The 13,781-nt window shown below is 48.8% G+C and overlaps 1 protein-coding gene across 3 annotated transcripts in view; it reads left to right on the top strand.

Moving 5' to 3' along the window:
* LOC137374090 (glutamate-rich protein 6-like) overlaps window positions 1–13,781 on the top strand; it is a 132,375-nt gene that overhangs the window by 78,597 nt on the left and 39,997 nt on the right. For all 3 annotated transcript variants that reach the window (XM_068039846.1, XM_068039847.1, XM_068039848.1), the window contains exon 13: window positions 5,165–5,320. In XM_068039846.1, the coding sequence (XP_067895947.1) occupies window positions 5,165–5,320 (156 nt within the window). The remainder of the gene's footprint in view (window positions 1–5,164; window positions 5,321–13,781) is intronic.

Genomic DNA, 13,781 nt, shown 5'->3' on the forward strand with positions numbered 1-13,781 from the left:
TTACATCTTCGAAGAACTCTAGCAAATTAGTCAAACACCATTTACTCTTCATTAAACCATGCTGACTCTGATGGATTGCATTTTGATTTTTTAAATGTCCTGTTATTACTTCCTTAATAATGGATTCTAACAATTTCCCAACGGCAGATGTTAAACTAACTGGTCTATATTTCCTACTTTCTGCCTCCCTCCCTTTTTGAATAAGGGCTTTTTCCCAATCCACTGGAACCTTTCTCGCATCCAGGGAATTTTGGAATATTATAGCCAATGGATCCATTATCTCCGCTGCCACTTCCTTTAAGACCCTAGGATGTAAGCCATCAGGCCCTGGGGACTTGTCTGCCTTCAATCCCAATAGTTTGCTCATCACATTTTCCCTAGTGATGAAGATTTTTCTAAGTTTCTCCCTTTCTATAACCTCTGCATTACCTGTTACTATTGGGATGGTACTAGTGTCCTCCACCGTGAAAACTTAGTAGCTGGGATTGTTCTCAGATCAGAGAAGGTTAAGGGGAGATTTGATAGAAGCATTCAAAATCATGGCTTTTGATAGAGTAAGTTAGGAGAAACTGTTTCTGCAGGTAGAGGGATCAATAATTGGAGGGCCAGAGGACACAGATTTAAGCTAATTGGCAAAACAGCCAGAAGTGAGATGGGAGAAAGCTTTTTATGCTGTGAGTTATTATGATCTAGAATGCTGAAATGGTGGTGGAAGCGGATTCAATAACATTCAATAGAGAATTGGATAAACACTTGAAGGGGACAAAATTGCAGGGCTATGCTGAAAGAGCAGCAGACTGGAACTGCTGGCCCAAACACAGTGGGCTGAATGGCCTCCTTCTGTTCTGTAATACAAAACCACAGATTCCAGTTACCATTATCCACCATACTTTATATTGGACGTGAAGAGTCCCTTACAGATGTGATGGGGAGGTAGATTTCCTCTGTTTGCTATGTTAGATGGATTGAGAGTTGCCATTGAAATGAATATGTCTGCTTCTGATGATGCTACCTTCCACGACAGCACTTCTGATATGACGTCCCTTTTCCTCAACCGAGGATTTCCCTCCACTGTGGTTGACAGGGCCCTCAACCGTGTCTGGCCCATTTCCCGCATCTCTGCCCTCAACCCTTCCCCTCCCTCCCAGAACCGTGACAGGGTTCCCCTTGACCTCACTTTCCACCCCACCAGCCTCCATATCCAAAGGATCATTCTCCGCCATTTCCGCCACCTCCAGTGTGATGCCACTGCCAAACGCATCTTCCCCTCCCTTCCCCTGTCAGCATTCCGAAGGGATCGTTCCCTCCACGACACCCTGGTCCACTCCTCCATTACCCCCACCACCTCGTCCCCATCCCATGGCACCTTCCCCTGCAATCACAGGAGGTGTAATACCTGCCCATTTACCTCCTCTCTCCTCACTATCCCAGGCCCCAAACACTCCTTTCAGGTGAAGCAGCGATTTACTTGTACTTCTTTCAATGTAGTATACTGTATTCGCTGCTCACAGTGTGGTCTCCTCTACATTGGGGAGACCAAGCGCAGACTGGGTGACCGCTTTGCAGAACACCTCCATTCAGTCCGCAAGCAGGACCCTGAGCTTCCGGTTGCTTGCCATTTCAACACTCCCCCCTGCTCTCATGCTCACATCTCTGTCCTGGGATTGCTGCAGTGTTCCAGTGAACATCAACGCAAGCTCGAGGAACAGCATCTCATCTACCGATTAGGCACACTACAGCCTGCCGGACTGAACATTGAGTTCAATAATTTCAGAACATGACAGCCCCCCATTTTACTTTCATTTTTAGTTATTTTTTCTTTTTTTCTTTTTTACAATCTTTTTTTTGCATTTATTTCATTTCATCTTAGTTTGTTCAGTTTGCTTACCCACTGTTTTTTTTCAGGTTTGCACTTGCTGCTGTTCAATATTCAGTATATTCACACCTATTCTGTACTAATGCTTTGTCTTTCAACACACCATTAACATATTGTTTGCCTTTGCTCCATGACCTTTTGGTCAGCTATGTGGCCTTGTCCAATCTACACCTTCTCCTTTGTTATCTCTTGCCCCACCCGCACCTCACTTGCTTATAACCTGTGACTTTTCTAATATTTGACAGTTCCGAAGAAGGGTCACTGACCCGAAACGTTAACTCTGCTTCTCTTTCCACAGATGCTGCCAGACCTGCTGAGTGATTCCAGCATTTCTTGCTTTTATTATAATAGAGCAAATCTTCCCCTGTGCAGGCAAATCTGATGAGAAGTTTACAATGCTGTACAGAGTATTGTAAATTTGAGCTCTTCCAAATCACTGCTATCCGTATCCCAACTTGCACCAAATACCATTCACACATCGCTGCTGTGCTTGCTGACTTACGTTGGCTCCTGGTCCAGCTATACTTTAAATTTTTATTGTTGTTTTCAAATCATTTCATGACCTTGCACCTCAATATCTCTGTAACCTCCTCTAGCCTTACAACCACTCGAGATATCTGCACTCCTCCAATTCTGGCCTCTTGTGCATACCTGATTTTAATCGCTCCACCATTGGCGGCTGTACCCTCAGCTGTATGGTCCCTAAGATATTCCCTCCGTAAGCTTCTCCACCTCTCTCTCCTTTAAGATCTTCCTTACTTTGTATTCCCTGTCCTTTTAGGCCTCTTCCTGACAGACACTCCCATCTACTCCTAAAGAGGGCAGGTATTTGACCAGTCCTGGAATTCTGCCACTGTGGAATCACCTACTGGGAGCACTCCAAGCTGGCTCTTGCCTCCTTTATCTGTTGGCCTCTGTCGTGCAATTAAATGTGGGGCAGAGGGACCTGTTTTTGCGGTCAAGTGAATATCAATATTCTAACAATTTGAACGGTTGCTGAAGGCATGCATTCCCATAAAGCACGTGACTGACGAGAAGATTTTCTGGAAATGCAGTTACCAGTGTCTGCAGAACAGGCTTGGGCAGCTGTATCAACCAAACTGGACAAATTGGAATTTAAAGTATTACTTATCTATCTTGTTCTCCTTTAATGAAAGCCATGAGTTTGTTTTTCAAGTTTTCCAAGATCCAAATAGGGAAAATGTGCCTGGATTGGACATGGTGCCCAGTGACTTTTCTATTGGCCCTGCTGAGATAGGGAACTTGCAATATAACAATAATATACAACAACTCACATCGTATCTCAGTGGTTTTTACATTGCTGCACGCCTATTCAGTATTGTCAGTCGCGTACATGTGTGTCATTCTTGTCTCTGACTCACAAAATTCTGGGTTCTGAGCACAAAAAAAATCAAGGCTGACACTCCAGTGCAGTACTAAGGGAGTGCTGCACTGTCAGAGGTGCTGTCACTCAGATGGGACGTTAAGTTGAGGCCCCTTCTGTCCTCTCAGGTGAATGTAAAAGATCCCATGGCACTATTTTGAAGAAGAGCAGGGGAGTTGTCCTGGCCAATATTTATCCCTCAATCAAGATCTCAAAAACAGATTATCGGGTCATTATTACATTGCTGTTTGTGGGAGCTTGCTGTGTTCAAATTGGCTTTCGCGTTTCCTACATTACAACAGTGACTACACCTCAAAAGTACGTCATTGGCTGTAAAGCAATTTGAGACGTCCAGTGGTCGTGAAAGGTGCGATGCAAATGCGAATCTTTCTTTTACCATCAATGAGTGGAGTAGGAAGTGGATCTCAGACCTCTCACACATATCAAATGGGAAATCACTGGATAAGAGATTTACTGCCAGGTTTGTATGATTGGTGGGGTTGCCGACTCTGATTGGATGTACCCGTGGAGGTTTCATCACATGACTTGCAGCCTCCAATGGCCCTGCCTGGTCAAACAGTCACTTTTTCCCCATCTCCAATATGTTTATAATAGACAAAGGTGTTCAAAAACATTTTTTTTAATATTTTTTTTCTCCCAGCTTTCCTTGTAGCAGTGTCTGGGAGATTAGTTCCTTGATGGTTGGTAACTCTAACGATGGGATGAATTTTTTTCAAAGGCCTTTCTGCAATGTTTTTTTTTTAAGTATTTTTATTTTGTGAGTTCACAAGTACCATCCAGAATATACTGACTTGAAGTTTCGGGAAGAATAACCATAGCAAGGGAATAACAACTGAACAACAACTTCTTGCATTTATATAGCACCTTTAACATAGTGAAACGACCCAAGGTGCTTCACAGCAGCGTCGTCAAACAAAATTTGACATCGAGCCACATAAAGAGATATAAAGACAGTTGACCAAAGGTTTGATCTAAGAGGTAGGTGTAAGGAACGTCTCTAAGGGGGAAAGAGCTAGAAGGCGGAGAGGTTCCAGAGCTTAGGGCCAAGCCAGCTGAGTGCGCGCCCACCAACGGTGGATTGATTAAATTGGGGATGCTCAAAAGGCCAAAATTGGAGGAGCACAGATATCTCGGCAGATTGTAGGGCTGGAGGAGATTACAGAGTTGGGGAGGGGTGAGGCTACATAGGGATTTGAAGACAAGGATGAGAATTTTAAAATCAAGGCATTGCTTAACCGGGAACCAGTGTAGGTCAGCGAGCACAAGAGTGATGGTTAACGCTACTTGGTACAAGTAAGGACATAGGCAGCAGAGTTTTCGATGACAAGTTTAAAATGGGTAGAATGTAGGAGGCCAGCCAGCCTTGGAATAGTCAAGTCTAGAGGTAACAAGAGCATGGATGAGGGTTTCAGCAGCAGATGCACTGAGGCAGGGCAGAGTTGGGCGATGTTACAGAGGTGAAAACATGCAGGTTTAGTGATGGTGTGGATATGTGGTTGAAAGCTCATCTTGGGGTCAGATATGACACCACGGTTGCGAACAGTCTGGTTCAGCCTAAGATGCTTGCTTGGAAGAGGAATGGAGTTGGGGCCCAGGGAACGGACTTTGTGACAGGTGCCAAAGACAATGGCTTCAGTCTTCCCAATATTTAGATGCAGAAAATTCCTGTTGATCCAGTATTGGATATCAAAGAAGCAGTCTGACAAGCTAGAGACAATGGAAAGGTCAAGAGAGGTCCATTGAACATCTTTCTTCTGAGCCAAGGGGATTGATGACTAATTGGGAATTTGTGGCACGTTCATAGTTCTGGGTGTCTTTATCAGGATGATTTCTAATTGTTGTTTTCCGTCTGCATACTGTGATTTTCCTTAACTTCTGTCCAGCTATCCCTCAGGTAACATTGCCATGGTGATCTCAGCTTTCCACCAAGATCAGTTTGTGTACCTTATTTTCCAAGACGTGGACTGGAATGCAAAACTTCTGGGAGTCTTCCGATCAAATGGTCATGGAACTTGTTACCTTCCGAATGGACTGATTTGGTGAGTTAAGCTACAGCAGGCTAGGATCACTGTGTGTAAAAACGGGAGAGTGGAATTCACCAGACTTGTTCAGGGGATGGTGGGACTGTCCTGTGAAGAGAGATTGGGGAAACTGGGCCTGTCTTCTCCAGAGTTTCGGAGAATGAGAGGTGATCTCATTGAAACCTACAAAAATACTTAAAGGGATAGATGCAGGTAAAATGTTTCCCCTGGTTGGGGAGTCTAGAACCTGGAGACACAATTTCAAAATAAGGGGGAAGCCGCTTAGGACTGAGGTGAGGAGAAATGTCTTTACTCAGAGGGTTGTAAATCTTTGGAATTCTCTATCCCAGAGGGCTGTGGAAGCTCAGTCATTGAGTATGTTTAAAGCTAAATACCAATGACATAAAGGGATATGGGGATAGTGTGGGAAAAAGGTATTAAAGTGAATGATCAGCCATGATGGTATTGAATGATAGAACAGGTTTGATGGGCTGAATGACCAACTCCTCCTATGTTCTTAATAATGTTCCACCTGTACGACACCTCTGTTACTCACTGCTTTGATAGTTTTTTTTGTGGCCCTGCATTGACAGTGTGAAAAGCCTGGTTGATTGCATTTGCATGCACTTTGTAAGGTGTCAACTTGGCTCCGTTACTCGTGCTGTCGCCTCCAAATCAAAGAGTTGTAAATACCAAAACCCATGACTATACAAAATTCATGAGCTGGAAAGGACCAGCTTGTCCATCAAGCTAACCCCACACTATGATGACTGGAGCATTGGGACGAAACGCTTGCCTCTACCACCTCCCCCACCCCCCCCAATCCCCACCCCCATCACCCCCCCACCCCCAATCCACAACCACCCCCCAATCCCCACCTTCATCACCAGCACCACCCCCCCCCAACCCACCCCACCCCCAGCTCACCCAGAGCCATGTAATCTCCTGGGAGAAGCAAAAGAGAAAAAAGCCCAGGTGATTGACCTGTAAAGATCTGTACAAATTACAAGGTATACTAAATTCAAAGGGAAGGTGAGGATTGTTCCTTTGTATATTTATACTCATCCCAAAAAGATTTTATCACCTGAATACATAAAAAAAGGCTTGAACCTCCCATTGAATGATACAGGTCTCCACGACAACCGGAACATGTCAAAATGCTGAAACAACCTGGCATACTCCAGCAGATCACTGGCGTATTTGGAACTCCCCCAAAGGAGCAAATAGATAGCAAGAGTGGGAGCTGGGATAACAGTGATAGCAGGAGTTGGGATAAAGCAGTGGGAGCAGGAGCTGGGATAACGCAGGGAGAGCGGGAACTGGGATAAAGCAGGGAGAGCGGGAGTTGGGATAAAGCAGGGAGAGCGGGAGCAGGGATAAAGCAGGGAGAGCGGGAGTTGGGATAAAGCAGGGAGAGCGGGAACTGGGATAAAGCAGGGAGAGCGGGAACTGGGATAAAGCAGGGAGAGCGGGAGCAGGGATAAAGCAGGGAGAGCGGGAACTGGGATAAAGCAGGGAGAGCGGGAGCAGGGATAAAGCAGGGAGAGCGGGAACTGGGATAAAGCAGGAAGAGTGGGAGCAGGGATAAAGCAGTGGGAGCGAGATCTGAGATAAAGCAGGGAGAGCGGGAGTTGGGATAAAGCAGGGAGAGCGGGAACTGGGATAAAGCAGGGAGAGTGGGAGTTGGGATAAAGCAGGGAGAGCAGGAGCTGGGATAAAGCAGGGAGAGCGGGAACTGGGATAAAGCAGGGAGAGCGGGAATTGGGATAAAGCAGGGAGAGCGGGAGTTGGGATAAAGCAGGGAGAGCGGGAGCTGGGATAAAGCAGGGAGAGCGGGAACTGGGATAAAGCAGGGAGAGCGGGAGTTGGGATAAAGCAGGGAGAGCGGGAGCAGGGATAAAGCAGTGGGAGCGAGATCTGAGATAAAGCAGGGAGAGCGGGAACTGGGATAAAGCAGGGAGAGCGGGAGCAGGGATAAAGCAGGGAGAGCGGGAGTTGCGATAAAGCAGGGAGAGCGGGAGTTGGGTTAAAGCAGGGAGAGCGGGAGCAGGGATAAAACAGTGGGAGCGAGATCTGAGATAAAGCAGGGAGAGCGGGAGTTGGGATAAAGCATGGAGAGCGGGAACTGGGATAAAGCAGGGAGAGTGGAAGCAGGGATAAAGCAGTGGGAGCGAGATCTGAGATAAAGCAGGGAGAGCGGGAGTTGGGATAAAGCAGGGAGAGCGGGAACTGGGATAAAGCAGGGAGAGCGGGAGCAGGGATAAAGCAGGGAGAGCGGGAACTGGGATAAAGCAGGGAGAGCGGGAATTGGGATAAAGCAGGGAGAGCGGGAGTTGGGATAAAGCAGGGAGAGCGGGAGCAGGGATAAAGCAGTGGGAGCGAGATCTGAGATAAAGCAGGGAGAGCGGGAACTGGGATAAAGCAGGGAGAGCGGGAGCTGGGATAAAGCAGGGAGAGCGGGAGTTGGGGTAAAGCAGGGAGAGCGGGAGTTGGGATAAAGCAGGGAGAGCGGGAGCTGGGATAAAGCAGGGAGAGTGGGAGTTGGGGTAAAGCAGGGAGAGCGGGAACTGGGATAAAGCAGGGAGAGCAGGAGTTGGGATAAAGCAGGGGGAGTGGGAGCTGGGATAAAGCAGGGAAAGCGGGAGTTGGGATAAAGCTGTGGGAGCGAGATCTGAGATAAAGCAGGGAGAGCTGGAATTGGGAGAAAGCAGGGAGAGCGGGAGTTGGGATAAAGCAGGGAGAGCGGGAGTAAGGATAAAGCAGGGAGAGCTGGAATTGGGAGAAAGCAGGGAGAGCGGGAGTTGGGATAAAGCAGGGAGAGCGGGAACTGGGATAAAGCAGGGAGAGTGGGAGTTGGGATAAAGCAGGGAGAGCGGGAACTGGGATAAAGCAGGGAGAGCGGGAACTGGGATAAAGCAGGGAGAGCGGGAGCAGGGATAAAGCAGGGAGAGTGGGAGTTGGGATAAAGCATGGAGAGCGGAAACTGGGATAAAGCAGGGAGAGTGGGAGCAGGGATAAAGCAGTGGGAGCGAGATCTGAGATAATGCAGGGAGAGCGGGAGTTGGGATAAAGCAGGGAGAGCGGGAACTGGGATAAAGCAGGGAGAGTGGGAGCTGGGATAAAGCAGGGAGAGCGGGAGCTGGGATAAAGCAGGGAGAGTGGGAAATGGGATAAAGCCTGGAGAGTGGGAACTGAGATAAAGCAGGGAGAGCGGGAGTTGGGATAAAGCAGGGAGAGCGGGAGTTGGGATAAAGCAGGGAGAGTGGGAACTGGGATAAAGCAGGGAGAGCGGGAACTGGGATAAAGCAGGGAAAGCGGGAGTTGGGATAAAGCATGGAGAGCGGGAACTGGGATAAAGCAGGGAGAGTGGGAGTTGGGATAAAGCATGGAGAGCGGAAACTGGGATAAAGCAGGGAGAGTGGGAGTTGGGATAAAGCATGGAGAGCGGAAACTGGGATAAAGGAGGGAGAGCGGGAGTTGGGATAAAGCAGGGAGAGTGGGAACTGGGATAAAGCAGGGAGAGCGGGAGCAGGGATAAAGCAGTGGGAGCGAGATCTGAGATAAAGCAGGGAGAGTGGGAACTGGGATAAAGCAGGGAAAGCGGGAGTTGGGATAAAGCAGGGAGAGCGGGAGTTGGGATAAAGCAGGGAGAGTGGGAGTTGGGATAAAGCATGGAGAGCGGAAACTGGGATAAAGCAGGGAGAGCGGGAGTTGGGATAAAGCATGGAGAGCGGAAACTGGGATAAAGCAGGGAGAGTGGGAGTTGGGATAAAGCAGGGAGAGTGGGAACTGGGATAAAGCAGGGAAAGCGGGAGTTGGGATAAAGCAGGGAGAGTGGGAACTGGGATAAAGCAGGGAAAGCGGGAGTTGGGATAAAGCAGGGAGAGTGGGAACTGGGATAAAGCAGGGAGAGCGGGAGCAGGGATAAAGCAGGGAGAGTGGGAGTTGGGATAAAGCATGGAGAGCGGAAACTGGGATAAAGCAGGGAGAGCGGGAGTTGGGATAAAGCAGGGAGAGCGGGAGCAGGGATAAAGCAGTGGGAGCGAGATCTGAGATAAAGCAGGGAGAGCGGGAGCTGGGATAAAGCAGGGAGAGCGGGAGTTGGGATAAAGCAGGGAGAGCGGGAGCAGGGATAAAGCAGTGGGAGCGAGATCTGAGATAAAGCAGGGAGAGCGGGAGCTGGGATAAAGCAGGGAGCGGTAGCTGGGATAAAGCAGGGAGAGCGGGAGTTGGGATAAAGCATGGAGAGCGGAAACTGGGATAAAGCAGGGAGAGTGGGAGCAGGGATAAAGCAGTGGGAGCGAGATCTGAGATAATGCAGGGAGAGCGGGAGCTGGGATAAAGCAGGGAGAGCGGGAGTTGGGATAAAGCAGGGAGAGCGGGAACTGGGATAAAACAGGGAGAGCGGGCGTTGGGATAAAGCAGGGAGAGTGGGAAATGGGATAAAGCAGGGGGAGTGGGAGCTGGGATAAAGCAGTGCAAGTGGGAGCTGGGATAAAGCAGGGAAAGCGGGAGTTGGGATAAAGCATGGAGAGCGGGAACTGGGATAAAGCAGGGAGAGTGGGAGTTGGGATAAAGCAGGGAGAGCGGAAACTGGGATAAAGCAGGGAGAGTGGGAGCAGGGATAAAGCAGTGGGAGCGGGAACTGGGATAAAGCAGGGAGAGTGGGAGTTGGGATAAAGCATGGAGAGCGGGAACTGGGATAAAGCAGGGAGAGTGGGAGTTGGGATAAAGCATGGAGAGCGGAAACTGGGATAAAGCAGGGAGAGCGGGAGTTGGGATAAAGCAGGGAGCGGTAGCTGGGATAAAGCAGGGAGAGCGGGAGTTGGGATAAAGCAGGGAGAGTGGGAACTGGGAAAAAGCAGGGAGCGGTAGCTGGGATAAAGCAGGGAGAGCGGGAGTTGGGATAAAGCAGGGAGAGCGGGAGCTGGGATAAAGCAGTGCAAGTGGGAACTGGGATAAAGCAGTGAGAGTGGGAGCAGGGATAAAGCAGTGGGAGCGAGATCTGAGATAATGCAGGGAGAGCGGGAGCTGGGATAAAGCAGGGAGAGCGGGAGCAGGGATAAAGCAGGGAGAGCGGGAGTTGGGATAAAGCAGTGGGAGCGAGATCTGAGATAATGCAGGGAGAGCGGGAGCTGGGATAAAGCAGGGAGAGTGGGAGTTGGGATAAAGCATGGAGAGCGGAAACTGGGATAAAGCAGGGAGAGCGGGAGCTGGGATAAAGCAGGGAGAGCGGGAGCTGGGATAAAGCAGGGAGAGCGGGAGTTGGGATAAAGCAGGGAGAGCGGGAACTGGGATAAAGCAGGGAGAGTGGGAGTTGGGATAAAGCAGGGAGAGTGGGAAATGGGATAAAGCAGGGAGAGCAGGAACTGGGATAAAGCCTGGAGAGTGGGAACTGGGATAAAGCAGGGGGAGTGGGAGTTGGGATAAAGCAGGGGGAGTGGGAGTTGGGATAAAGCAGGGGGAGTGGGAACTGGGTTGAAGCAGGGAGAGTGAGAGCAGGGATAAAGCAGTGGGAGCGAGATCTGAGATAAAGCAGGGAGAGCGGGAGTTGGGATAAAGCAGGGAGAGCGGGAACTGGAATAAAGCAGGGATAGCGGGAGCTGGGATAAAGCAGTGGGAGCGAGATCTGAGATAAAGCAGGGAGAGCGGGAGCAGGGATAAAGCAGGGAAAGCGGGAGTTGGGATAAAGCAGGGAGAGCGGGAACTGGGATGAAGCAGGGAGAGTGAGAGCAGGGATAAAGCAGTGGGAGCGAGATCTGAGATAAAGCAGGGAGAGCGGGAGTTGGGATAAAGCAGGGAGAGCGGGAGTTGGGATAAAGCAGGGAGAGCGATCTGGGATAAAGCAGTGAGAGCGGGAGCTGGGATAAAGCAGGGAGAGCGAGATCTGAGATAAAGCAGGGAGAGCGGGAGCTGGGATAAAGCAGTGGGAGCGAGATCTGAGATAAAGCAGGGAGAGCGGGAGCAGGGATAAAGCAGCGGGAGCGGGAGCTGGGATAAAGCAGGATGAGTAGGAGCTGGGATAAAGCAGTGGGAGCGGGAGCTGGGATGAAGCAGTGGGAGTGGGAGCTGGGATAAAGCAGCGGGAGAGGGAGCTGGGATAAAGCAGTGGGAGCGAGATCTGAGATAAAGCAGGGAGAGCGGGAGTTGGGATAAAGCAGTGGGAGCGAGATCTGAAATAAAGCAGGGAGAGCGGGAGCTGGGATAAAGCAGCGGGCGCGGGAGTTGGGATAAAGCAGCGGGAGAGGGAGCTGGGATAAAGCAGTGGGAGTGGGAGCAGGGATAAAGCTGTTGGAGTGGGAGCTGGGATAAAGCAGGGAGAGTGGGAGCAGGGATAAAGCAGCGGGAGCGGGAGCTGGGATAAAGCAGGATGAGTAGGAGCTGGGATAAAGCAGTGGGAGCGGGAGCTGGGATGAAGCAGTGGGAGTGGGAGCTGGGATAAAGCAGCGGGAGAGGGAGCTGGGATAAAGCAGGATGAGTAGGAGCTGGGATAAAGCAGGGAGAGTGGGAGCTGGGATAAAGCAGTGGGAGCGGGAGCTGGGATAAAGCAGTGGGAGTGGGAGCAGGGATAAAGCAGCGGGAGAGGGAGCTGGGATAAAGCAGGATGAGTAGGAGCTGGGATAAAGCAGTGGGAGCAGGGATAAAGCAGTGGGAGCGGGAGCAGGGATAAAGCATGGAGAGCGGGAGCTGGGATAAAGCAGCGGGAGCGGGAGCTGGGATAAAACAGCGGGAGTGGGAGCAGGAATAAAGATAAATCTTCCCCCTCCTGCCCAATTACCTTTGGTGTGCCCTAAGGCTGTACCCCTGGCTCCCTCCTATTTCTCAATCATATGCTGCGCCTCGGGCACATTATCCAAAAACATCAAGTTAGTTTTCATGTGCACTGATGACACCCAGCTCTACCTCATTACTATCTCTCTCATTTTTAAATTATCAGACTGCTTGTCTGACATCCAGTACTGATAAACAGAGTTTCCTCCAATTAAATATTGGGAAGACCAAAGCCATTGTCTTCAGTCCCTGTGACAAACTCTGTTCCCTAGCTACCAACTCCATCTCTCTCCCCACAACTGTCTGTGGCTGAACAAGACTGATTGTAATAAAAACAAGAAGTGCTGGAACCACTCAGCAGGTCTGGCAGCATCTGTGGAAAGAGAAGCAGAGTTAATGTTTCGGGTCAGTGACCCTTCTTCGGAACTGACAAATATTAGAAAAGTCACAGGTTATAAGCAAGTGAGGTGGGGGTGGGGCAAGAGATAACAGAGGAGAAGGTGTAGATTGGACCAGGCTACATAGCTGACCAAAAGGTCATGGTGCAAAGGCAAACAATATGTTAATGGTGTGTTGAAAGTCAAAGCATTAGTACAGATTAGGTGTTAATACACTGAATATTGAACAGCAGCAAGTGCAAACATGAAAAAAAAACAGTGGGTAAGCAAATTGAACGAACTAAGATGAAATGAAATAAATGCAATAAAAAAGATTGTAAAAAATGTAAAAAAGAATGTTAAAAAATTAGCCTTTTTGATTATTTTCTGCACTTGCTCGTGGCATTTTAAAGATCTATGCACCTGAACCCCCAAGTCTCTTTGGACATCCACTGTACTTAACCTCTTCCCATTTAGAAATTACCCTGCTCTATCCTTTTTTGGTCCAAAATGGATAACCTCACACTTGCCTGCATTGAAATCCATCTGCCACAGTTTTGCCCGTTCACCTAATCTGTCAATATCTCTTTGCAATTTTATGCTATCATCTAGACTGTCTACAATGCCGCCTAACTTTGTATCATCAGCAAATTTGGATATATGACTTACTATGCCATCATCCAAGTCGTTAATGAATAATGTGAATAATTGAGACCCCAACACAGATCCCTGTGGGACACCACTCGTCACATCCTGCCAATCGGAGTACTTACCCATTATCCCCACTCTCTGTCACCTACCAACCAACTTCCTAACCATGTCAATAATTTGCCCTCAACTCCATGGGCTTCTACCCTAGTTAACAGTCTCTTATGTGGGACTTTATCAAATACCCTCTGGAAGTCCATATAAATAACATCCATAGACATTCCCCTGTCCACTACCTTAGTCACCTCTTCAAAACATTCAATGAGATTTGTCAGGCATGACCGTCCCTTCATGAATCTATGCTGACTGTCCCTGATTAACTGAAATTTTTCTAGGTGTTCAGTCACCCTATCCTTGATTATAGACTCCAACAACTTGCCCACCACAGATGTCAGGCTAACTGGTCTGTAATTTCCTTGGTTCCCCCTTTCACCCTTCTTAAAATGTGGAGTTACATGTGCAACTTTCCAATCCAGAGGGACCAGTCCTGAATCTAGGGAACTCTGAAAGACTATAGTTAGGGCATCTACAATGTGTCCCATACTTCCTTTAACATCCTCGGATGGAAACAGTCAGGTCCTGGGGATTTCTCACTCTTTGGTTCCATTAATTTCCTTGTTACT

The sequence above is a fragment of the Heterodontus francisci genome, chromosome 10 (assembly GCF_036365525.1).
Source record: "Heterodontus francisci isolate sHetFra1 chromosome 10, sHetFra1.hap1, whole genome shotgun sequence".
Lineage (NCBI taxonomy): Eukaryota > Metazoa > Chordata > Chondrichthyes > Heterodontiformes > Heterodontidae > Heterodontus > Heterodontus francisci.